The sequence below is a fragment of the Talpa occidentalis genome, unplaced genomic scaffold (genome assembly GCF_014898055.3).
Source record: "Talpa occidentalis isolate TD23 unplaced genomic scaffold, MPIMG_talOcc4v2.1 talOcc4.2, whole genome shotgun sequence".
NCBI lineage: Eukaryota > Metazoa > Chordata > Mammalia > Eulipotyphla > Talpidae > Talpa > Talpa occidentalis.
This window is the reverse complement of record NW_023602073.1, coordinates 137,488,557-137,515,723: the sequence shown is the minus strand read 5'-3', so window position 1 is coordinate 137,515,723 and position 27,167 is coordinate 137,488,557. Positions and strand designations below refer to the sequence as shown.

The 27,167-nt window shown below is 36.8% G+C and overlaps 1 protein-coding gene across 1 annotated transcript in view; it reads right to left on the bottom strand.

Moving 5' to 3' along the window:
- The window catches only part of UTRN (utrophin), a 473,527-nt gene that overhangs the window by 72,931 nt on the left and 373,429 nt on the right, over positions 1–27,167 (bottom strand). The window contains exons 56-59 of the mRNA XM_054698162.1: positions 21,343–21,611; positions 15,330–15,476; positions 13,124–13,202; positions 10,061–10,121 (exon numbers count right to left, since the gene is read on the bottom strand). Of these exons, the coding sequence (XP_054554137.1) occupies positions 10,061–10,121; positions 13,124–13,202; positions 15,330–15,476; positions 21,343–21,611 (556 nt within the window). The remainder of the gene's footprint in view (positions 1–10,060; positions 10,122–13,123; positions 13,203–15,329; positions 15,477–21,342; positions 21,612–27,167) is intronic.

Genomic DNA, 27,167 nt, shown 5'->3' with positions numbered 1-27,167 from the left:
CACATGGCACGCAGACCTCTCCTGCCGCCCGCTGCTCCCCTCAGCAGTGTACTTCGGTCCTTCTGCCTGCTCTGCTCCCCGCTCTGGCTCTGGTGAATTCTCTCACCCTCCCGCGCTTCTGACTGTACCCAGTGCTTGTATAAATAAATAAATAAATAAATCTTTAAAAAAAAAAAAAAAGAACCAAACTTATGTGAGGAATGCCAAGTCAAATTTTGTACTCTAAATTCCCAATCAATGGTGCTTCGGCAAACAACCCCTATGGGTCCAAGAGAGAAAAATACCACCAAGCCGGCAGGCAGTGGACTGAGAGTTCAATGAGAACACCCGCTTGCTAATGGCTCCTTCTAGTGAAACCACTACTAGGAGGTGAGGGAACAGGCACATTTGGTAAACAGATGGAGAGGGAAAAGCATCTCCCCTTTGTGAATTCAATACCAGTTGATTCATTAGGCAGAACTGCCAATGCTGAAAATAAACACAGCCTCTGGTTACAAAAGTATAGCGGCAGCTTACCAAACAACAGTGAAAAAAAAAAGTACATGCAGTTGGCTGTTGCATTTTCTTTCTTTTTTTGTTTCAAGTCGTGGTTGTGGCATGGGGTGGGGGAGAGGTTTTAAAGCAAAATCCACAATCAACCCAAAGGCCCAAAGTGTTTGAACACCAGCAGATTACTCAGCTCGAGCAGTCAAAATGCTCAGTTTTCCAGGATAGGCAACCGCAACAGAAAAGGGGAGCATTTCCCCCAAAATAACAACAATTCAGGTTGCAGCCAATCTCAAATAAAAAAGATGAATGACTAGTGTTGAGCAGTCTGAAAAACTATAAAGTAAGTTGTAATTTTATCACTAAATAGAACAGAGAGCGCAATGTGAGGAAAATTAAAATGAAAAATGAAAAACCTAACAAAGGAGCAATTAACAGTTGTGTCTAAAATGTACGAAGCAAAGTACAGTGAGACTATCTGACATACAACCAGGGGGTCCAGTTCTGCCAGTTTTGCTTGTTTAGGGGAAAACTGTGAAGGTCTTTGATGTGAGCAAAAATTTAGTGGCTGTCCTGTGTAGTTTAAATTGTCTTTGAGCTATTTTAAACTCTGCAAATTGAAGAAAACTGATAGTAATGCAAATGATTTTTTGTCCACAGAAATACAAATTCTGTCCACTGGAATGCAATCGATTATTGTCTCGTGGATAATGACCAGTTTGTCAGCTCTGTAACTATTGGTAAATTCATTTCAGCAGCCACTGTAAAGATGCAGTACTTTATCTTCTCTTTGAAGTCTGTTGTAACTTCTTACCAGTTCCCTTATTAATTAGTGAGATAAATGAGATCTAGTGCATGTTCTTTTTATATTTGGGTGTGATGTTTTAAAAATTTAAAAATTTTTATTCTTATTTTGTAATTGAGATCCAATTGACATATCATTGTAAGTTTAAAGTATACACTTGCTGATCTGATACATTTCCACGTTACAAGCTTATTAGGGTAGCTTTAGCTGACACTTCTATCAGATCTCATAATTATTTTGGGGGGATGTGAACATTTAAGCTCTGGTCTCTTAGCAACTTTGAAATGCACAATACAGTATTGTTGACTGTAATCGCATTGCTGTGCATTAGCTCTCCATTACCTATTTCTAAAAGTTACCCTGGGACACCTGGGGCAATCCTGGCTCACACCTGCTGTTGTATAATTACTGAAAGTGACTCTATACTCTTAAGCATCCCAGTTGCGATAACGTGTGGCACCTGTATATTATGGACTTTAATAAATTATTAAACCAGTAAGATTGATAAGTAGTTTCTTCTATTATTTGTAATGTATTTTAATAAGCCACAGAGAATAAAACACAAATAAGATTCTACACCAATAAATAGAAACAAAGATTCTATGAAATATATAGGAGACTATATTTGAGTTCTACACATGAAATAATGAACCAACAAAAAAATACATTTGTTTTTGAGAGATTAAAAAGATACTGACTTCTGGGTAAACAACTGTTCTAAGGGAGATACTTTCTAAATCCAATTGTCCTTATCAGAATGGTTCTCTCTTTTTTCTATAAAATCTTAAAAGAGGGTGAGACATTAATCAATTTGTCCAAAAACAGACACTTAGCCTAACACACCACTTGTTACTTATCTATCCAACTGTATGCTTAAAACTGGATTTTGTGGTATTGCCATTTATCATTCAATTCCAATTATAATCATAAAAGCATGTAAGAGGGAAAAAAATGAATAGTGAATGGGCTAACTTAAAATACAAGTGTAGGTGGGCTTCCCCTGGTGGTGCAGGTGGTTGAGTGCAGCACTATGAAGCTGTCCACAGCCTCTGCAGTGCTGGTTCGATCCCAGCTGGCCGGCGAGGGTCCCACATGGTGTGGCAGACCTCCCTGTCTCACCCGCTGCTCCCCTCAGCAGAGTATTTCATCACTCTGCCTGTTCTGTTCCCTGCTGTTTCTGGTGAATCCTCTCACCCTCCCACACCTCTGACCTATACCCCAGTTCTTGTATAAATAAATAAATCTTTAAAAAAGAAAAAAGAAAAGAAAAATACCAATGTAGGGAAAATTTGTACATGGTTCTGGGAGAAGAAAATAGCAAAAAGAGAACTATTACTTTTCTGCTGTGCTCAGTGAAAGATAACATACTACGTCATGCTGCATAATATGCATTAGAGTAACACCTGCAGCTTGGAAGCCCAATTAGTACCATGTACTCTTCTAACCACTATGTGTAAACAAGCTACCTTAACAATTCTATGCATTAGTTGTTTGCCATCTCCTCATAGGCAGGCAGGCAGCACTGGAAGTGGTAGGGGATGAGAGAAAGATTACTCAGGATCCATGTGGAGCAACGAAAAGCCTAGAGGGGCTACACTGGGATGCAATGTGCAGCCCCATCCAAAGGTAGTCTCGTATTTATCGTAATCAGGTACAAAGTGGGGGGGTGGGGGGAAGGGACAAGTAAGGAGGGAGTGTACATGCTTGGCAGAAGCAATTACTGGGGAGGTAATCTGGGGTGGAGTGACCAGGGGCTATTGCCTGGGGGGCTCCATTGTTCCTGCTGGCCAAGTATATTATCTCTATTCTAATATCTGCCTGCTGTTTCAGCAGATACTGATTTCCCAGTTTGTTCCTCATACCGGGTTTATGCCCTGGTGAGAGGCTCCCTGCGTGACCTGACGCCTAGCTGACAAGCAGGAACTGTGGGCACCAAGACAATATCCCTGAGAATAAGGAGGGCTGGGGATTCCACAAGGTGCCAATATTCTCCCCATTTTAGAGTTGAAGAAAACTCGCACAGAGGGCATGCAGACATCTTGTTCAAGGTCACAAAGTTTATAAGTAGTAGAAAAGGAATTTGAACCCAGATGGACTGATTTCAATCCTGAGTTCTTACTATGAAAATATACTTGCATGATTGAAATTTTAAAGTATTTCTGATGAATCCATCTAAATTTGAGTCCATGGTCCATCATTATAATCATTACAAACAACCTCATCTCCCTTGCTTCTATTTCACTCCTGGCAAAACCCAAGTTTGGGATCAGCTCAATCACTTGCCTTCTCTGGACCTGAGCAGCTGTGCATGGATGCAGCTGGGGAAAATCACTCAACAGACATACTGATTTTATTTTAAATATTTGACTTCAAGTCTCAAATGTCCAACTGCTGGCAACTGCACTACATTTCCTAATAATTTGGCTTTCCCAGATCCCAAGACAACAATTTACAACCACCCTGTCTTTGCCCCAAACCTAAGTCTATTTCCCTCCTTGTCTTAGTATTGTTTAACTTATGTCACACTTCATTGAAAAACTGAAAACCACCAGATTAGAATGTCTTCATCTCCCCATCACCAAATCAATAAATTTCCCTTCATCTTTTGGACTGTTTGCTTTCTTCCTTCTACTGAAAATTGTCCCCCCTCCTACTTAATGGCCATCTTCCCAAAGAAGGCATCACAAGATGCCTTGTCAACTCCTCTTTCAACAGGCTATTCTCAGAATATAAATGTTTAAGGATTTCACACACACACACACACACACACACACACACACACACACATAAATGCCTACCTTGAATCTACATTTTTTATTAGCAATCACCCTTTTTCTCTTTTCAGACAAAAATGCTCAAATGAGGACTGCAAATCCCTAGGTCCTATGCTGCTGAGCCCACTCATATTTGGTTTCCAGCTTCACCCCCACTCAAACTGGTTTTATTAAAATTATCAGAGATCCATGTTGCCAAATGGAACGTCTACTTTTCAATTTTCATCTCACAGACCTCTCCTCAAGATGGGGGCAAATAACAAAGAGACAATAAATTTCACAAATAGGTTATACAGCATGGTTGAAACTGAGAAGTGCTATGTTAAAAATAGAATCTTCAGAATGAAGCTGACACAAGTAAAACAGAGGCTCTGCTAACACCCTCTTTAACATATACTTATGATAGCTAAACATAGGAATCAACTAGGAGCTCCCAAATAATCAAATTTGCATTCAGGTGCCTAAAGTATAAAGAGGAAAAACAACTTTTGGCAATCTGATGTGATGTGATTTATCTGAGCATTATCTTCTTAAAGATCTAAGAGGTAACATACTCCTTTTGAAATTTATAATCTCCTCACTCTCTGTTTCATCTGGGATCAGAATATATGAAGAGTATGCAGGGAGCATGCCCATAAGTAAACTTTGATTCTTGAGTGTGCGTGCGCGCGTGTGTTTGTGTGTGTGTTTGTGTGTGTTAAGGGGCAGGAAGGGGGTGAGAAGTAGATGAGGAAGCTGTGCAGGGAGTCAAGTGTATGTCTCTCAGGTCACATATATCTAACTTCTTGAACGATTCAAACACTGCCCACTACCTCCTCGACCTTCAAAGGAAGAAAATCCAAGGTTATACATTTGGAGTGTCCCACATGGCGAGCAGACCTCTCCTGCCGCCCACTGCTCCCCTCAGCGGTGTGCTTCGGTCCTTCTGCCTGCTCTGCTCCCTGCTCTGGCTCTGGTGAATTCTCTCACCCTCTTGCACTTCTGACTGTACCCAGTGCTTGTATAAATAAATAAATAAATAAATAAATAAATAAATAAATAGTTAAAAAAAGAATAAATAATAGAAGGAAACCTTAAGAAAGTTTGTGTCAATATTTCAAGAAAAATAAACTTTACTGTTCAAAATCCAAATAAGATACATGATTCCACTTCTTAACGGATATTGTAAAATCATGGTGTCTGCCTGAAAAAATGCCATTCGCTAGTCTTGATAATGAAGACACAAAGCAGAAAGAGGAAAAGGTAAACACAGGCTACCTACAAATATGCTGGACTCAATGATAAAATGAACTTAAAACAATTTCACACCTGAGCAGCTTCAAAGGCACAAGCATGTAAGGGGCTCTATAGACACAGAGCTTCCAGCACACCCCAAAACACAGATAGCAATATTCTGAGTGTGGTTATGGAATATTTACTGTAGGATAGTTTTGAGGTTTTTTTTAAAGATTTATTTATTTATATATACAAGAACTGGGGTACAGGCCAGAGTTGTGGGGGGTGAGAGGATTCACCAGAGACAGAGTAGGGGAACAAACAGGCAGATTGACTGAAATACACTTCTGAGGGGAGCAGCAGGCGAGTCAGGAGAGGTCTGCTGCACCATATGGGTAGCTCTCTGGCCAGGGATCAAACTCATGCTGCAGTGTCTGCGGCGAGCTTCATAGGTTGTGTGTTAACTCATTGAGCCACCAGGGAGGCCCAGTAGGAGAGTTTTTTAATGTGTTTTGTTTGCGTTTGCTTTTAAGTAGTAGAATAAATGACCCAAAGGGGGTGTGCCTACAGGGAGGGACAGTTAACACTTGACTGGAGGGCACTAAGAGATGTTCTGAGAGAATAAACCTGCAGACACTCAATACACCCAGAAGAATATCTATTCTAGTAAAATCTGGATTGGTCCAGAACTCATGGAGTGCCATTCCCACACACAACTCTGCCTCCTTCCCTAGCCCCTCAAACCACGGAGAACTGGGGCCTTCTCCACTGAAAAATCTGGAAACAAAAGATGATCTTTCATCCTGATTAAGAAATAGTGAGAGAAGTGAAGGTGGCCATAAGAAGCCTTTCAGAGACTGTATTATCTTTCACTATTAACTGTGCTCTAGGATGAGCTTTTTGTGACCTTTAAAGGTAAAAAGCATCATTTTTATTTTATTGTTAAGATGCATCTGTCTTAGACTTTCCTGTTTAGCTGGACATTACTGCCACAGCTCTCTGTTCTAGTCAGGGAAGGAGTTTTTCATCTATATCACCTAAACTGAGTCCACAATTTTAAGGAACGAAGCATTAATTCTCTCTTAGTTTTGCCAAGACAAGTATATGCAGCTTATGAAACAGTATTTGCTCTCCTGGATTTCGAGTGCAACTATAAACTTTCAACACCGTTGCTGCATTAGGGCAATAGAGGGTGCCCTTGGAAGGTGAGAGGGGGGTCTGAAGAAGAACTGCAGTATTATCCATAATAGACACAAGAACAGAAAAGGAGAGCAGAAAGGAGATGTAATAAAGTAGGAAATATTTTGATTCAGAACAACTCATAAAGGGGAGTTAGAACAAGGCAGAGAATGTAGATCAGTCGTAGATCAGTTTGGGAAAGTCCACCTTAGAGCAGCAAATGTAATGATATGAGTTTCAATTTAAGATATTAACATAGAGAGACATACACTACATAGACTCTTAGAGCTCAATCTATACTATCATTTTTAGAAACAAATGAGGCATAGAACCACTAAAGCACACTTCAACATATTAAGAAAGAATTGTGTAGGGAGAAAGGCCCCCACTGGGGAGCCATGAAGGTAAGTTTATACTAATCTATTTAATGAAAATAATTCATTTTTTCCATACTCCTTGCCATGTCTTTTTTTTTTAAGATTTATTTATTCATGCATACAAGAACTTGGGTACAGGCCAGAGGTGTCAGGGTGAGAGGATTCCCCAGAGACAGAGCAGGGAACAGAACAGACAGATTGACTGAAATACACTGCTGAGGAGAGCAGCAGGCGAGATAGGAGAGGTCTGCTGCGCCATGTGGGTCACCTCCCTGGCCAGGGATCAAACTTGTAGTGGCTATAGATAGCTTCATAAGTTGTGTCTTAACCCCTTGTGCCATCAGGGAGGCCCTCCTTGCCATATTCTTCACATATTCTGACATTAGAATATGTAAAATTATAAACTAAAATATTGAAAACATGTAATATTCTACCTGAATATTACTTTCTTGTACAAATGAACACGTTCTGGTATACTCCAGGAAACTGGCTGCATGGCAATCCTGCTAAATTTGTTCTTAACATTTTTCTTCTACTTAGTTGTGCAGTCATGCAAAGGGAAGTGTGTATTAAAAGTCTTTTCATTCATCATTTACTTGCTTATTAATTTATTGGGAAATTAAATTTTGTTTTCATAACAATTCTTCATGTGGAAATACTGGCTTATAGAACCCGACCTCCAGAAATTGATGTTTCTTCTTTATGAGCAAATAAACTGTTGCCTTACACAAGAAAGCAGTAATGAAGGAGTCTGGTTCAACAAGATTTCTAAAATAGGAGAATTCATTCTATACACATGGGCAGATTTTGAAATATTTAAATGTTTTAAAGACTGAATACTAAAATCATATTTACTTTAGAAAATCCAAACTTCTACTAATGATGTCAAAGATATTTTAGGATGCTACAGTGCTATCATCAAAAATATCAGTCTTCACTATAGCATGTATATTTTGACATATTGGTTATAATGTTTGAGTCAATGAAATGTGAGAGAAACTAGCTTTTATTCTACTACTCTGCCAAGTAAGAACTCATAGACTAAGCATGGATACAATTTTGCAAGGCCTACAAAAATTTTAACATGCTTAATTAGAGAAATTGTGACTTGGACCCTTTAGTTCTTAGTCAAATAAAAACAAACCTAGACATACCAAAATTTCTTTTAATAAAATGCTAAAATTAAGGATGATTAAATGCCAAATGGCATGGATAACCATTTGCATAAACACAATTAAGCAAGAGATTTCATAGTTTCTTTACTCTTGAAAACAAAAACCTGCCTTACCTGATCCAATTTACATTTTAAAAAATCAGATGATACAGAATTCTAGGTCAATTTAGTGAATCAATAAATTTCAACTAATTTCCATCGACATCTGAATTTTGTATAGTACATGTATGAATTTTTTTTGCTGCTATAAAGAATTACCATAAACAAAATTATCTCTCTATGCTAAAATGAAGGTTTGTAGGGCTGCATTCCTTTCTGGAGGTTCCTTGCCTTTTCCAGATCCTAGAGGCTGCCTGTACTCCAGGCATATGCCCCCATCCTTCGTCTTCCTGTAAACTAATATATTCCCCTGTGGGGGTCAGAATGTGGGCATCTTTGTCTGGTCCTTCTGCTCACTGCAGTGCATCAAACTTAGAGCTAAATCTGCAGTATTCAAATCAAGTAATATTCACAGAGCAAATTAAAATTCTCTAATAAGATAGTAATAACAATAACAATACTACTATTAAGAGGAATAAACATATAAAAGGAACAAAGTTTTTAAACTTTGATCAGGTTACCACATCGCTCAATAAAAGCATGTCAAATTTCCAGCCTCTAACTTATTTTCAATCAATTTTGCTCAAGTTAGACACCGATTGCTTTGCTATTTTATCCTTAAATTAATCACAACTCAGCATACTGATTGTACACTGATAAAAAGCATTAAATTCTCTTAAGACAATGTAACATATATTGCTTATTACATTTGTTATGGAAATTTTCTTTACCCTGAGGACAATAGTCAGATTACAACAAAACTTTCATAAGGAAATACTGTCTCACAAACATGGAGTTCACACACAATTTTTTCACCAAGAGAGACACTGGCATGGATTGTGGAGAGCCACATGCTATTTTAGAAAGGATACAACGGGGCATCCCTGCTGGCACAAGGGGTTAAGCACAGCACTGTGATGCTTTCCACAGCCTCTGCAGCATGAGTTCCATCCTGACCAGCCAGGGAGCTACCCACATGGCACAGCAGACCTCTCCTGTCTTACCCGCTGCTTCCCTCAGCAGGTAGTTCAGTAGATCTGCCTGTTCTGTTCCCCACTCTGTCTCTGTTGAATCTTCTCATCCCCCCACACCTCTGGCCTGCATCCAAGTTCTTGTATGCATAAATAAAATAAATCTCAACAACAACAAAAAAAAGAAACCTACTGATTCTCAAAAAATATGTTAAAAAAAACAGAGGCTTCCCCTGACACCAGGAGTGCATTATTCTTGAAATCATGACAATCTCACCTTACACATAAGTAGAGTCAACTACAGTTCTCATCACATTATCACCCTGTGGATCAACACCTTTATCAATTCCCATCCCGATGGTTACAAAGTTTTATTTTATCATTCTGTCCTATGATGACACAGAGACTAATCCAAGATCACATTGTACTCAGATCAGTGTAAATTACAAGATTTATAAAATGTACATCACAAGAAGACACGGCTTACAAAAAGGAGGGGCCAGCAAGTTGACAAGATGAAGGACTTTGAGCTAAATGAACGTTGCAGATAATTTGTGTAAACCAAAGAAAATCTTGAAAGTATTTAACTTTCCCATGATAAAACACTTTCTTCTGGCATATGAGAACTGGGTAAGTATTTTCTAAGTGGATTTTCTGGGAAAAATAAAAGGGTGTTAGAATCAATGCCTTAGAGAGACACCATTACCTTAAGAGGATTCAGAAATTTTGTCATTTTGCCCAGGCATTTTTATCTCTGATTTAAAAAAAAAAATATCAGCTCAACAAACCTATAGACCTAGGTAATAAATTACAACTATCACTCTGGGTTTTAAACTAATTTCTTTCCAATATTAAATTTATGTAGTTTCCTTTGGATAATAGGACTGAATTCCTTTATTAAAAGTTATGGGGGAAAGCCTCAAGTTATCAACATAACTTTATTTTCTTGATATCATAAAGGAGAATTAAAATCAACTTACTTGATGTAATAGGGCACTTTATTATGTGAAATGGATCTTTGCCAAGGCAGCTGGACCGAAGCTGAGGAAACAAAAGGCGGTTATTGGGAACACTGCTAACCCCACAGCCTTAGGCCTGACGGCACAGCAAGTGAACACACTTCAGAGCAAATTCCAAGTTCTGGCTTTTGAGCTGGATTCCTATAATTATGAAATCTGCGAGGCCAAACAAAGAATGGCTTTAAAGAAACATTTGAAACAAGAAACAACACTGGACAATTTCTAATGTCAACTCTACTAATTGAACCAATTGATAAAAATGCTTTAAAATCAAATTTTATAGTTCATAATCACCATAATTTAAAGCTTAGTGCTATCTGGAAACCGTACTCTATAGATTTTCAATTAAGCTAAAATAAAAATTAATTTTGACCGGTATATCCAGATTATAAACTAGATTTCTCAAAACTTTATTTTTCATTATCAGTAAGAACATTCTTTACTTTATTTCACAGTCACAGGAATAAACTATTTCATACAGATGGCTTTTAGAAAAATTCAATTAAATGAAGTTAAAAAAAGGGGAATTAAAATAAACATAGGCAAAAATTTGTAAAGAACCAAGGCAATTATATGGACAGAAGAATGCCAAATGTTTTCATATGAAATGAGTAAAAAATAGTTTCCTGCTTTTACTCTCAGGGATCACTATGACTGAGATTTTATGTTTTATGTGGAACTTATTTTTAACAATTCCAGTTACTCCTTATTTATAAAAGTATATTATTCCTACATTAAACCAATTATTTTAACTCTTATTTAAGAAGAGTATATATGTGAATCTAGAGCTATTAAGGAATTTTGCTAAGGGAACTAATAACAAATTCAAATAAAACTTTACAGTTATCACCAATGTTTTTTTTTCTGAATTTTTGGTCTTTTTACACCTTACAAATATATAGCATTCTACAGTCTGCGGAACACTTTCAATATATCTATTTATAATAATAAGGAAACTAGTAAGATTCACATTAAATAAAATTCCATAGGATAGATGAGGAATTAAATACTCAAAGGTGAAATTAAATTGTCCAATGAGTGACAGTAAATAAACGGCAGAACTCAGAAGCGACCTCAAGAGTCAAAGATACAAGAATACCCAACAATTCTTTTCATAAAATGTGGGCACGCTGAGCACTGCACTTTTAGTTCCATCCACAGAAGTATAAAATGGGGATCAAAACAGGAACCAGGTATATTAAATTTCACATTAACAGCCAATCTCATTTCAGTGTTGGTACCAGGCCAACACTTTTGGTCAGTTTTTATTTTGTGCCTAACTAAACAGGCTGCTTTTAGAACCATTGCTGAAGTACAAAAAATATAGTAAAGTCAGAGACTCCCAGTTCCAAGGGAAAACAATTATTAAGTTTATTAATTGGGATTTTGCTTACAAGTCATCATTCATTTTGGCAATTCTCTAGCTTTGAATACTCTGACATCCTGCACTGTCGTTGTTAGACAATAAAAGGCTATGTGCTTCAGTTTCGCCAAGTGTGTTTGAACTTTACAATGCTTCATTTCCTAAGGAACATTGATTTTGAGTTTTACTATGGAAGATGGCTGCTAGGTGCGAGTGCAAGCTCCCATCAGTACTAACAGATAACTAATCTGACAGAACTGTTAGAGTCTCAATTATCAGCTAAAGACCTCCTTAATTTGGTTTTAAAACATAGCTTCATATTCTGTAAAATGAAGTTTAAGAACTGGAGTAAGTCACACTTGATAAGTATACTACAAACCTAATTACCTTGTTAATAGGATGGTATCAAACTTAGAAAGGGGGTAAGAAAGGCAGTTAAGGGAGAGAGAAAGAGACAAGGGGGAAGAGTTAGGAGGAAACGTAAAGGAGGAACAGAGGAGAAAGGGAAAGCAATGAAGGGAGAGAGAGAGAACTGAGCACTGAAGACATACAGGAGATGACGGATTACTTTTCTAGAAATTGTAACAGGAAAAAAAGCCTACCCTTGAATTAAGGTAAAAAAGATGATCATTCTTGACAGAAGAACAGAGAAAATATCACTATAATGAACCTGTTGGAAGACATGGTTTTAATTCAGTTTTAACCTACTTTTTTTTCTATGATGATAGATACAAAGAAGTCATCATAATTGAGAAATTAGCTTTACCTTAAGTTTTAAACTTCACTTAAATTGAATTAAACAAATGGCTTTTTTTACATATGTTTGCCAAAAAAAATAAAAGGAAATAAATTAAGGATTTGTGGCAAAAGTTGAGTTAGTTGCCTAAGATTTTGATGTTTTTTCATTTAATTTTCCAAGCAATTAGAGGAAATAAGTGTTACTACAGTATATTTAAAATAAATAAATTATTTGTTAGGGATTAACAAGTGTGGTAAAAAGTAGAATTACTATTTTAATCTCAATCTGGGTGACTATGAATCTTACATTCTTTCATTTCTTCAGCTGTATGAACTCAATTTATTCAATATCTCATGAACAGTCCATAAAATTAAAATGTTCAGGTGGAGAATATCACATAAAAATCTAATATGAGGTTTGGCTAAATTGCAACACTTGGCCAGAATAAAAGCTAAGTATGATGACAGAGTGTCTAAAAACCAAGATTCTTTCATTTAATGATTTGTGGGAATTTTTTTTTCTTGTAGGTGCATTAAAACTAATAATCACTTTTAAGTGGAAAAATTAATTTAAAATCTTTGCATACAAAAAACGATTTTACAAAAATGATTTATTGTGCAAAAGTCTTTGCCTATGATACAGCAATGATAACATTCTGTACTGGTTATCAGAGCAGATGACTTAGTGAAAAATCACAGCTAAAGACAGATTCACTTTTTGCTCGACTTCAAAGATTTATAATTGTGACCAGATAAATACATATAATAACCAATAAACAATATTGTCATTAATGTTAATACTCCCCTTTCCACTTTTTTCTAATAAAAATAAATATATCAATACCAAAGAAGATGACTTCTTGAGTGAATGAATATGCTGGTTCATCCAGTTAATGAGATCAGTCAAGTTTATTGGTACTTACTAGAAAGAAAATGCTGAGAGGATGGTCCAAAATCTCTATGGGCTTCCTGAAGCTGTTTAAGGCGATCGTCCACAGATACCTGTACATACACACACACAAGACATTAATCTCAAAGCAATGCCTTTAATAACCTGGTCCTGCTAACAACAGTTTTCTCAGCAATTTATATGTATGAATTCATCTAATTTTCGCAACAACCATGTTGGACAAGCATTATTTATTATTACCACCATTTTGGATGAGGCTCTTGACACAAAGAGGTCAAGGAACATAAAGTATATGTGGCTGGGCTGGTGCCAAAATCTATACTTAGACCACTCCTCTTGCTGCCGCAAAAGCTATAAAGAGCTGAAGCACTTAAAATCAAGATGTGGTCTTGGGATCAGTGGCTGCTCATCTCTCATTTGAAAGGAAGGAGGGAAAACGTGCTACAGAGAACAAATGAAAAAAAGTCTAAAAGACCCCAAGGGAAAAAATTAATAGATTGATGATGATAGCTAGCTAGCTAGCTAAACAGACAGACAGACAAATGAACAGCCAGATGTAAGACATATGAGTATGGACGATCTTGTTTTTCTCGAAGTTTATGACTGATCATCTTAATCTGGGGACAGTCAAGTAACAACGGCACATGGTCTACCGACATCGCTATTTGCTTTCCTAGTCTTGGTCCATGCAATGTTAGTCTGCAGTTCCGCTTAGATCACCCATCTTATTTTCCACTGCCTTTAAATGAAATTTGCACATCTCATGCTCACTGGGCAGCTCCAGTTTCTCTTGGTTAGCTATTTAAATTGCATTAGCAAGTACTTCCTTTGTTAAGGCCAAAAAGCATTCAAATGCAACACTTTATGTTCAGGATGAGAAAAGAAGCCACTCCTCCTGAAATATAACAACACTGCTACCAGCACAGATTTCCCCCCCACCCCCCACCGCCCCCCATCCCCAGCCTGTGATTCAGCCAGCAACAAACACCTGAATTGTAACAATTACCAGGCTCTGAGATAAGGATGATAGAATGCACATAGTTTTCAAAGCATAACTTTGTCCCTGACTTCTAATCTTTGGCGATGGTGACAACATAAATAGGATGGGAAGCAAATCAAAGTGGGATGCAGGAATAAGTATACAGGAAAATATGAATTGGGGAAATGGAGCAGAAGAAAAAAAAGAGCAAAGACCAAACATTGTCTTCCAGTCACTTGGAAAAGCACATATGAGTTGAATAGAGTGTGGTTCATAATCCCATGTTACTGACACTCTCTTCAAAGACAGGAGAGATTGTCTGACATGATGCACTTACTTCTTACCTTAATTTCATGAAGAAAATATGAACCATCTGTGTGTTTCAATGTCTGAATTAATTCAGGGAGCCTATTTACTATAAAATACTATAGTTTTAAAATGAAATGTTTTTCTATGCCACCTCAAAATTATATACTTATTAAACATGACATTTCAGGCACAAAATGTAGGAAGTAACTAGAAGAATTATTTTTCCCATCATCCAATCAAATCATCCTGTTGGTTTTCAGGACTATTAAGACTCCTAGGAACTGGGCACTGAATGTGACAAAGCTCCTTAAAGATCGTTTGAAAATCATTAATGCCTGTTGTAGTGGTTTGCAATGCTGACACCCAGTAATGCTTCACAGGGTTCTTCCTGGGTTGGCTTTACTAACTCTGAAACCAGCAAATAAGATCTAGTCATTAAAACAACAGCACTGGGGCAGCTAGGAAGTAAGAGCTAAGGTGAATACCACAATTGTATAAGTGCAGTAGTTGGAAAAAAATGAACAAGATACTTAAGTTCCAAGCAATTGGAAGAAGGATGAAGATGTTCTTAAATTTTCTAAGCAAATAAACACATGATTAAAGGGAGAAAAATTACCCCTTGTGAACCACTATAGGAAAAACATCTCTGTGACTTACAGGAGTTTTCATTGCTGTGATTTCTTTGATTTCTGGCAATTTTTTACAACTATCGTATGAATAGTTCAGCAAAAAATACATTCAAATCTTTATTCATAAATCAATGTAGCTTTTGGGTTTGAGATATGAAAGACAAAGTCTTGATGATGTCATATACTATATATTCATTATTAAACAGTCCATAAAGAGAAAATGGTGTGCGGCAGAATGGTGAGGAAAGGTTTAAAGACCCACTGAAGTGTCAGCCTGCACCATGGCAAGGAATAAGCACTACCTGCAAGAGTTTCCATCGCATATTGAGGTCATCCAGCTGGCGAGACATCTTCAGAGATGGGTGCAGGTCAAGTGGAGACAGCTGGCTGGATAAATCATTCACTGTTTTAACTTTTAAGTTGATTGGTGCAATTTCTTCTCTAAATGCCTAAAAAAAGGTACAAAAATGATGTCATCAGCAAAGAACAAAAGACATTATTTTGAACTTGCCTTCAAAGAAAATGTCCATGTCAGCTGAAAGACCATTGAGGACATTGCCTCATTCAAGAACAGACTTGACTCCTGTCTTTAGTGAGCAGGATCATCAGCCAAAGAGCCATCCTTTACAACCCTGAGAATCTAGCTAGGTGCATGAAGAGAAAAATTGTAAGGCAAACTTATTTGGATGATTATGCATTTCCTTCAAATTTTTCAATAAATGTAATTCAGTCTGGAAAATGTTGGCCATCGTTATCCAGTTTAATCATTTCAAATCTTGATTCTATCTTTAATTTTTGTTCATATTTCCTTCCTTCAGATGACTGCCTTAATATTTATTCACCTGGTGCAATAACTTGGACACTTTCCATTTAAAATTAAGTTAGAATTTTTAGGCCAGTAAAAACAACTTTCCTAACCACAAAACCCATGCCTATTACATCCTACAGAGGTAAGGTCTGTCACTTTCAATATCATCTACGATCACTGTCCATGGTGATAGGTGGGGCAGGAAAAGTAGGGTTTATACAAAAAAGAAGTGACTGAGACAAAATACTGCTGGCAAGAGGTAAGGGGGGGTGGGAGGGTGAGGAAATACATGTGAAGAGGGGGAAAATAAAGCAAAAAAAAAAATAGTTTGAGCCAATAACAGTAACATGTCCCACAGGAGCAATCAGAATAGTGAAAACACTGTTTTCTCCATTCTCCATGTAATTCCACCTGCATCTGTATCCATGTTCCATTTTTCAAAGCCTTTGCCTAGAACCCATTGATACTTGAAGAGTCAATTCAGGAGTCCCACCTGTTCATCTCACTTCAGGGACCATTTCCTGGAGGCCTTTCCCTCAATGGAATTGGCTGGAGGTCCCCAGGTGCTCCCCAGCATTCATTTTGCCATTTCCAGTCCAACCAAGACTTTCCACAAACACAGGTCTGGACTCACCAATCAGGATTTACAGTCAGTTCCATTTTGATTGGTGCCATACAAACCAGTTGTGGTATGTTGTAAATATCATTCTTTCTCAGAGTTTGGGATTTTATGCAACCATATTCTGGCTGTTGCTCATGTAGCATATAAACTTGAGAACAGATGCTTCCCAGCATTCAGCACAAGGTTTACAATAAAAAGGGACAGATTCATTTCTATTAACAAAGCCCTAACAACTATATTTGAGATAAGATCAAGACAACATACAACTGGGAACAGAACTGGGATGCTAGAAGAGAATAATATGTTCTTGATTCTTTAGTACGTCAAAATTAGAGTTAATCATATACCAAACTGCAATTACAGGTAATGGGTTTTGTGAACCTACTATTTTGTGAACATAATATTAACATTTTGTGAACATACTATTATTATTTTGTGAGCATATTATTTTGTGAACATGCTATTAACATCAATTTTTAGGTTTTGCCATTTCTAGAATCCTCACCCTTAAAGAGAGTAGTATATATGTATGAGCTCCCCCTTTCTTTCCCTTTTCTACTACAGCAAATTTTGTAAGAGAAATAACACATATCAAAGTAATTTGAAAAGTATGAAGTTTTATTAAAATATTGCTTCCTCCTTAGGTTTATTATAAAAAGCCTCTTCAATGGTATGGTGAAGGTGAAATTTGAACTTTTAGCAGTGTATTTAATGTAGTATGTTGATTTTCAAATGAGATGTATATAATGTTATTGTGCAATGTTACTTCAAAAAAACATTTTTAATCAAAAAGCATCTTTAACCTTCTTTCTTCTAAAACTTGTCTATTCTATACAACTCTCCCTTAAATAACATATATAGGCTAAAGATAATCAGTATGGTAGAAAAACATCAAAATCATATTAAGAATATAACTATTTTGGGCCTCCCCTGGTGGCTCAGTGGTTGAGCGCTGGGCCGCGAAGCTGCCCGTAGCCTCTGCTGCGCCCCTTCGATCCCCGGCTGCCGGGAGAGGGTCTCACATGGCGCGCAGACCTCTTCTGCCACCCGCTGCTCCCCTCAGCAGTGTACTTCGTCAGTCTGCCTGCTCTGCTCTCCGTTCTGACTCTGGTGAATTCTCTCACCCTCCTGTGCTTCTAACTGTACCCAGTGCTTTTATAAATAAATAAATAAATCTTTAAAAAAAAATCCATGAGTTTTTTTTTAAAAAAAATCAAAATTGGGTAGAAAAAGGGACAATTACAAAGACATGCAAATCACCACACAAGGGAAGGCAAAAGAGTTTAGAATTGTAATAATTTTTTCTCCATGGCTGCAGATGGTCAGTCTTCATGGATGACAGATTGTGTACATATAGACAGATGCACAAACACAGTTTAATGGGAAGAGCATTTATAAACAGAGGCGTTCCTAGTCTGGTTTTAATAATTAAGATGGAAGCATGGGACCAAGAGAAGCGTGACGTAGTGTGGGTAAAAAGGAACTGTTCAGTTTGGACTTTGAAGAGGCCTGGTTTCCTCATTTCAGTATGAGAATAACTACAGAGCTTGACTTCAAGGTGTTTAGTTGTGATTTTAACATTATACATTAATATTCTTTCCTCAGGGATGTTAGAGGATTTGAGTGTTTTAATCAGCTTTTAAAATCAATAACTTCATATTTTGGAAGTATAAAAGATTAAAGATGAAATGCTAGAAAAAGTTCACAGATTTATAGAATTTAAATAATTAGTTTTGTTTCAAAAGATGGTCCAGGCTTTTTCTTGTTTAATTATAACTTAAGTTTTTTTTTATCGTCTAGAACAAAAAGGAAGTTTTATTTTTTCCTCTTACAAGCAACAGGTGAAAACATTAAAAGAGCTTTGATGAACATGACTTTTGGACTTTGCTTTTGTTTTTGTGAACAGGTGTTTTATGGTAACAAAGAATCTTCTATTAATAAAGTTTCTTTTGTTTCCTAGGAGCTTCCAAATTAAGGGACTTGAAACGAAGCGAGTTTGAAAATGGTTTCAGATCTGCCTTGTGTTCTAGTATAAAGAACCAATTTATCATGTTTTGCTGCACTTTGCTGTGGGAGAATAAAATTCTATGTCATCTCCCTTGCTATAAAAACAGAAACATCTGCTGGAATTAAAGGTGATGACTGGCAGCCTGTTGGCAGATGCAAATCCCACACCTTTCTCCTGCCAGAAGGTATGTATTTTGCAAATAAGGATGATTAAGGGTAATTTTAGGGAATTAAAATTATTTGATTATGCTCAAAGATTTTGTTTTCTAGTTGCTCTGGCATATTTAATAATATTTATCAATAATCTGTACTTATTTTCATTTGCCTCTAGCTTCAGTAGAATTGGGGCATACGTTAGAGGAACATATAAAAACAAATCTCAGATTTTGAATCTACCTTATTTGGTTTAATGAGGCTTATGTTTTCATTTTCTTTTTCCCTAATAAGATGTTAAAAACAATTTTGTATTATTTTTTCCACAGTTATTTTTTTTTCCTCTTAAATAATAATTGTGTTTTTTGTAGGTTTCCATTTGAGCAAGATTTGAACAAAAGGATTTGCATGCAAAGGTGGGCAATCTCTTTAGTCAAATAGGATTAACAACTCCCTAACTGTTAGGCCTTTATTAACCCCAGATACGACTTTTCATTTCGTCCCAACACCATTAATCCTGTATTAAAAAACTGATACTTTCAAATACAAATAGGCAAATTCTTGCTCCAACCAAGAGGCAATTTTTGCAGTCCTAAAGAACAGACTGTCTTGAAAACTACTGACTTAAAGATTATCAATATTTAAGAACCATCAATACAAGAAGGGCTCAACCTATGCTAAAGGGATATATTTTCAGTTGGTTATTTTAAAGTTAGATGCATCATTGAAATAGTTTCGAGGACATAAGCTCTAGGAAGAAGTTTTATTTCATTCATAGACTTGCTGGAAAGTTAAGTATATTTATAATCAAATGGCAGATACCAATAACTTTTAATACAATGTGTTAAGCTTAAAATTTAATATTCAATTTTTAAAATTTTGAATACAAATAGTTGGCTAACCTTGTGCTTAATTATGTTAGTATGCAGGAGATCCCTACGATGAAAGAGAAGAGCAAGAAAGAAATCACAAAAACTCAACCACTTACCCACTGTGTGGGCTTGAGCAAAATCTGCAGCTTCATTATTTGTAAAATGGGCATAATAAAAATATTTCTCTTGTTGGGTTGGTGTAGAGATTAAAAGAGAAATCCATGTGAACTGGCTAAGAATAGTTCTTGGCATACGGTAAGCCTCAATAAATGTTAGCTATTATAATTCTGATGTCTACACAGACATAAATTTATATACATGATTGGCCTAAATATTTTTAGTCTTAGTCTTTCTTTTTTCTATTCAGTCACATGCACACAAAGGGGGAAGTGTTCCTTGCACAAAAACAAACGTCTTTCGTAATTGAAAACCTATTCATGACAGATACTGTCTGATTTTTCACAGGTTTTTCTTTGATTTTATTCATGATCACCTAGTATTTAGCTTATTATGCTAAAACAAAACTTGCCACACCATAAACTTGCTATTTGTGTCTATTACTACATAGATTTTTTTTCCTGGATATCTTCTAGAATGTGGGAATTAAAAGTGAGTATCCTATCTATCTGAGCAATTCCTGACTACAAACAGAATTTATAGCTAAATTAATGTTTCATTAATATATTCCAACAATGAGATATAATTGTGGATGAGATTTCCCAGTAAAACAGTGTGTTTTTCATCAAATCTCTGCATCTAACTATCAATTTACAGAAAATACAGAGACTAGTGAAGACTGCCAAGCTATGCCAGGTGGATATCAATCCATCCAGGCTGTGAGAAATGCTACAAAACAACCAATGTAGTGTCTTCAACAAAAATATTGCAAAGAAAACAAACACAGGATAGAGGGGAAATTATGGAAATTAAGAGGAACCTTAAAATATCTCAAAAGCAGATAAAATTAATCTATATTGTTTAGGGATTCAGAGTTACATGAAAAAATATAAAGAAAAATAACAGCAAATTATTGTAAACATGACATTCATCCTTATTCAGAGGAAGAGGTTCTGATGGTGAAAACTGGAAAACTTCTGTATCTTGATTTGGGTGGGGGTTGTAAGGGTTTGGCAATTTATACATGCGGCTCTCTGTATTTGTGTTATATTTAATCATAAATCATACACATCATTAAAAACTTGTTCAAATTCGCAGAATGCACAAGGATGAACCTTAAATCTATGAACTCTGGGTGATAATATTGTATGAATGTAGGTTCATTGATTGTAACAAGGTACCAATCTGGTGGGGGATACAGAACATGGGGGCGGCTATGCATATGTGGGGACACAGGCAATATGGGACATCTCTTTATTTTCTGCTCAATTTTGCAGTGACCCTAAAGTTGCTCTAAAAAGGAGTTCATTAGGGCCTCCCTGGTGGTTCAAGGGATTAAGCCTCAGCACTATGAAGCAATTAAAGCCACTGCTGCATGAGTTCGATCCCGGCCAGGGAGGTGACCCACATGGTGCCGCAGACCTTTCCTGTCTCGCCCACTGCTCCACTCAGCAGTATATTTCAGTGGATCCGCCTGTTCTGCTCTCCACTCTGTCTCTGGTGAATCCTTACCCCCACACCTCTGGCCTGTACCCCAGCTCTTGTCTGCATAAATAAATAAATCTTTAAAAAAAAGCAGTCAATTAAAAAAAGGCAATCAATAAATGGCAATCAATAAATGACAAATTATAAAAGGTGATCCATAAATTAAATAAAAATGGAAATAAAATGTTAAAGAATAAATAAATAAATAAATAAGAGATCTTATATGCTTTCTCTAAGGCAGTGATGCTGACCATGGTTTTTTCGATGTGATCCTGCAGTGAGTCGATGAGCAAATCCCCCACAGGCTTCCACCCATTCCTCACGGCCTCCGCTTCCTTCATATCAGCATCCAGGTCGTCCATCGCGCCCTGGAGGTCTCTGAGCTTCTCCAACGCCTTGTCCACTTGCTTTTGCCAGTTGCTAGTAACAGCATTAAGACTTTCCCACTTCTCTTTGACCTCAGAAGACTGTTTACGCATGGCTTTGGCAATCTTTTGGGCTCTCTCCTCAGGAGTCAGTTCTGTGATTTAAAAAAAAAAAAGGGAATATTTGGTTGGAGACCTGACCAGCTCTACAGTCTTTATAGTCAACTGAACGCACCACCATCCAAAGGGTGGCTACCCCAAAATCTAAACAGTGTAAAAAAAAATATTTTCCCAACTTCCTTCCCAATTCCCTGCTACTTTTCAAAAGAAGAAAATAGTTATTCAGCAATTAATAAGTGACCCAGTAGTTTGGGTTACTTTTGAATTTTAATATATTTGTAAACCTTTATATATATATATATATATATATATATATATATATGTGTGTGTGTGTGTGTGTGTGTGTGTGTGTATACATATATATATCTCAAGATAACTGAAGAAACAATTTTTCCACTTTTTTGGGAGAGATTTATTTTATTTATATACAAACTGGGGTACAGGCCAGATGCATGGGAGGGTGAGAGAATTCACCAGATTCAGAGCGGAGAGCAGAACAGGCAGATGGACAGTAAACATTGCTGAGGGGAGCAGTGGGCTAGATAGGAGAGGTCTGTCGCGCCATGTGAGTATCTCCCTGGCTGGCCGGGAATTGAACCCACACTGCAGAGACTGCGGACAGCTTCACTGCTGCACTCAACCCGCTGCACCACTGGGGAGGCCCTAAAATAAGTTTTTCTTTAACATAAATTTAGTTATGTAAAATCCCAAGACAGTGTTTCATTTAATTGTCCTCAAGAGAAATAGGGAGGATAATTAGAAGAAAAACAGCTTTAAGTTATGAGGAAATAAGAATAATTTACTGTGTTCCTTAAAAAAACCAACAAACTGAAGATAAGTAACATCTTAGATACTTCATCATTTCTGAATCTGGTGGTTCATCTTTAAGATGGGACATTTTCTACTGCCTGGAAATTGGCACCTCCTCAAACATATCTACAGGAAGACAGCAGGATTTTAAGGACTACCCTAAACAGAGAATAAGGGGGCTTCCATAATGGCTGAAATATCGTTAGACTTTCAGAATGGAAAGGAGAGGCCGAATACGAGGTCCTGCTACAAGACAGAGTTAACAAGAGATAGTAACTGTCCAGAAGGATACATCCAAAAGGATATGTCCAGAAGTAACTGTCCAAAATAAGGATACGGACAGACTTGAACGCCAATGTAAGCCATGGATCAGAAATACAGGGATGAGAAGAGGCAAGACCAGGGCAATGGTCTTGATGGACAGAGAGCAGACACTGCCCACGCAGGTTAGATGGATCTCCAGCTAAACACTGTTGGCTCTTATTCCTGGGGACCCCTCCTATCCTATGTAGCTGTTTGATGACTGTCCATGGAAACAGAAAGGCAGGAAAAAAACATCAATCAAGGTAAACTGTTGATTAAGATAGAAATGCATATTCTTCCTTGTGATAGCATCTCCATCTTTTAGTAACAATATCAATAGCAACACTCACTTTCTCTCAAATAAACATACATAAAATTTACAAAGTAAGCTCATTGAACTTTCTGGTAAGATGAACTTCAAGATAAACTGACCTATAGCATGCTCTCCTAAATAATAACTTTCACAATCAACATAAATTCGTCTTACTATCTCCCTATATTTAAGTATTGTTGAATAGTCAGCTTGAACAGCAGAACAGTTATTTTTGTCTATTTAAATTTCCAGAATATTCTAGACTTCAATATTTAGACTTAAAAGGAGTGGTTAAAAAAATCTCTGAGAAACAAATGGACTATGAAGAGTTTGGCAAACAGAACTCTCAGTTGGACTGTTGAAGTGCTGTAGAGAGACTGGAATGATCCCTTGGCAACTGAATTAATTACAACTGTTACACTAGGTAGATACAGTAAAGGATACACAAGTAAAAGATAAATAAGGAAAATAATTAGTGACCCAACTTCAAGGAATGCTTAAGCTGGGATACTGGAGTATAAGTCAGGAAAAGCATCCAAGAAGTCTGGAGAGAAGTCTAGAAGTCTGGAGAGAAGTCTAGAAGATGCAGAGTCAGGACCCCCAAATCTTGAGACGCAACCTGACTTTACTGAAATAAAGTCAGAAAGACAGGCTTTATTTAAATCCTTATGCCTTCCAGATATTATAACATGATAGATAAATTCTACAGATATTTTATATAAACATAAAATGTCATGTGTGAGATGAAAAAACTATCATTCTTAATAGCATAAGGAGAAAGGGAATTGATCATTTTTTACGATGGCAACACCTGTTTGTTTATAAATCACCTAGACTTTTTTTGAAGATATATTTGAAGCACCCGTGTTTCACTGATCTGGAAGAAAAAAAGTACAGTATACCAATTTCAGAACAGACAACTTAATTATGATGGTCTCTAGAACAGAGTGAACCTGGATCCTGAGTCAGTTGCTAAATAACCTACAGGGAGGCACAGAGGTCTCTGTCCCAAGACAACCAGGACCCTGGTAGTGATTCTCCATCTTCACTTAACATAAAATCCTTTGATTGAGCAGTCCTTTTGTAGAATTTACTATATAATCCCCACTCAAGTACTTATTCAGAAGAATAGCTCCACATTCAACAACTCACCATCTGCCTGCCAGAAAGAAACATGTACTAATCAGAGTGGGGGGGAGGGGACCTCCTACTGCAGCAACCATCTCAGTTTAATGCAGATGTTAGACCAAGCATAGCGTGCTGTGCAAAACCAAACAAACCTTCTAGAATGTTTGTGGAACAGGTAATAAGAAGCAACAAGAAATATCCAGTTGTAACAGTCTGGAGTAGGAAAACAAATCCAAACAGCAGAAAAGATCAAAAGACAAGAGAAAATAATTACATTAAAAAATCCTTTCATTATGTCAAAAACAAAGTTTGCTCTGAATGTGCTGATTGGATATTTTGTAAATTCTAGATCCTCTTCCAGGAAAGGATAATCTTCTAGACTAATAAAATTACCCTAAGGATTTGCTACTAGTTATAAAATGCTGACCCCTAGGGACCCTACCCCAAATGTTAAGCTTCTGATTTAGCTGGTCAAGGGATTATGCAAGCAGGGGCTATATCTTCAAGCTCCTCAGATGACCACAATGTGCTACCAGGATGGAGCAAAACCACCAGAGAGATTTTTCAGGTTTCTGCTGCTGAGGCTGAGTATTTCCTCTCCAGTGGGTTGTTCACTCCCAAGCAGAGGAGAGCCACTGAGTACTGAAGGCCAGAGAGCAAATTAAGCTCAGTGATAACAGGGTAATCAAATTTGCATTTGAAAAGGGAGTAAGAGGCTAATTGGAAAAGACAGGAAACAGGGATAAATCCAAATAAATCTAGGGACAATCCTCAGGCCAGAAGCTCTTTCAACTCCATATTAATAGATATTTCCCTTATTGTGTCTTCTAATTCACTCATGGTACTGACTTTTAATTCTTATTGCTAAAGCCTATGTCATGGAAGTTTTATTTCTATCTTGGTTTTGTAGTACTCATGGTATGTTCTCAATATACAATTACTGAACAGAATTGGACTAAATGGAAAATTTAGTTTTACTCTTTAGTGAGAATATTTAACTTCAACATTTATGTGGAAATCTTTCCACTTACTTTTGCTTCCTCCTCCCTAAACTCCTGTAAAGCATTAATAAAAAAGTTTTTACTGTCAAAGAGGATAAATCTTACAAACTCATTTCAAGTATGGTGGTTCCAAATATCTTATCTGTACTTTTGCCCTTTTTGTTTTTGAAATTATCTATAATTTTGTTATATTTCACCAAGAGATGAGAAGGAAACATTAAAACAAACAAATATAGAAAAACAACTCTCCAGAACAGGATTTTCACTCCTGGAGAATTTGGTGCAAGCTAAGATTAGGAGATCATATGCCAGTTTGAACAATAACTAGCCATATAATAATAAATACATTCTTTATCTCTTTGAACCTCAGTTAACAATATCAATAAAGCTACTGGTACATGCCTGGCGCATAGATGGACCTCAACAAAGGTAAGTATCTTTCATGATTTTATTACTAAGTCTGGGAGATTTAGCTATCTCTGGGGGTTTCACATAAGCAAGCAAACTTGATCAGATAAACATTCATGGGAAAAAAATTCATCACCTAGACCTCTGCTGATGCCACTGGACTTGTTACCTCTCAGTGTCTTTCTTTTCTCTCTGTCCTTTATTACTAGCAATACTTCTGATTAAAATATATATTCTCAAATTTTCTGACTATATGATTAAGATCAATTTAATCTCTCTGAAATGATCAGTGTTTAAGAGGTCCCTGTGCATTTCCTATTCTGTGTGATGAATGATGACAATTCATTATGAACTAGATTACAAGTACATCAAGTACCATTGGCTGATTACTATAATGCTTCTAATTATGTTCATCTAATAAAGTATAAGGATGACAACAGTAAAAGCTATGCAGAGTAGATTAACCTGCTAATGTGCATTTTTTTAAAGAAAAAAATGGTAAAAGACACATTAGGAAAAAGCAAGAACTACAAAGAGCAAAACCACAAGGTTTTCTTGGATTTTCTGTTTTTATTTACAAAAATGTCACATTGTGTGATCTGCCCAACTTGGTGGGAAATTGAGTAGAAATGAAAAGTATATCTTCCACAAATGCTAAAAAGCATGGTGTTAAGAGAGGGAGGGAAAATGGAGATGAAGAGAAATAAATGGCACTTCTGATGAGTAGTTAATGGAAGTAGGAGTAACGTCTGGATACGTTGACTTTTCCCTCTTGATGGGATAAAGTAAAATAACCCAGCATTGAGCTGAAGAAGAGGCAAGGAGAGACAATGAAGATTAATATTAAAGTAAAGGAACAGCAGAGAGGTACTGGAACAGAACTAGCTAAGGGACCTGATCTACAGCTTTTAATTTCTTATAATAGAATATCCCTTGAGTCTCTTTACATTAATGGAAGTTCTATAATTTATTCAAATCAGTTATGTGTGCTGGACAGAAGCAGACAGGTTACTGGGGCCAGGGTTAGTGCTGAGAGGGAGAAGAAGGCTGGGACTGTAAGTTTCAGGAGGGCAAGACATATTTTGTTCACTTCTGTATCTCTAGTATCTAGAATACCACCTGGTACAGGGTAGATACTCAATAGGCATTTGTTTAATGAATGAACAGAACTTTGACACCAAATGTCTTCCATTTCTTCCCACACTACTGCCAGCTCTCCTTGAACTGCCTACCTATTGAACATAGCAGTTAATGATTACTCAAGCTACAAAGAAGTCATGATCTTCTACCCAAGCTTGGCTTTCTCGTGAAAGAACTTTGTTTTGTCTTGTGTTCATGTATTGCCAAAATAGGCAAGGGGCTTAAACTGCAGAGGAAAACTGATGCCTTTTGCTAGGATGACACTTTTTAAAAAGTGACAAATCTTCAAATACACTGTTGATGATTACAGTTTTCAAAAGCAACAACAAGGATGAATGTAACGAGCACATGGAACGAACTTTGTATCCCTTATTCTTTATGTTTAAAACAGAAAGTCACATCACAGATGTTGATTACAATAAAATACATACATGTAAATTATTGCCATCTTTTTAATGAGACAAATGTGATTTAGGAATGGTTTTAAC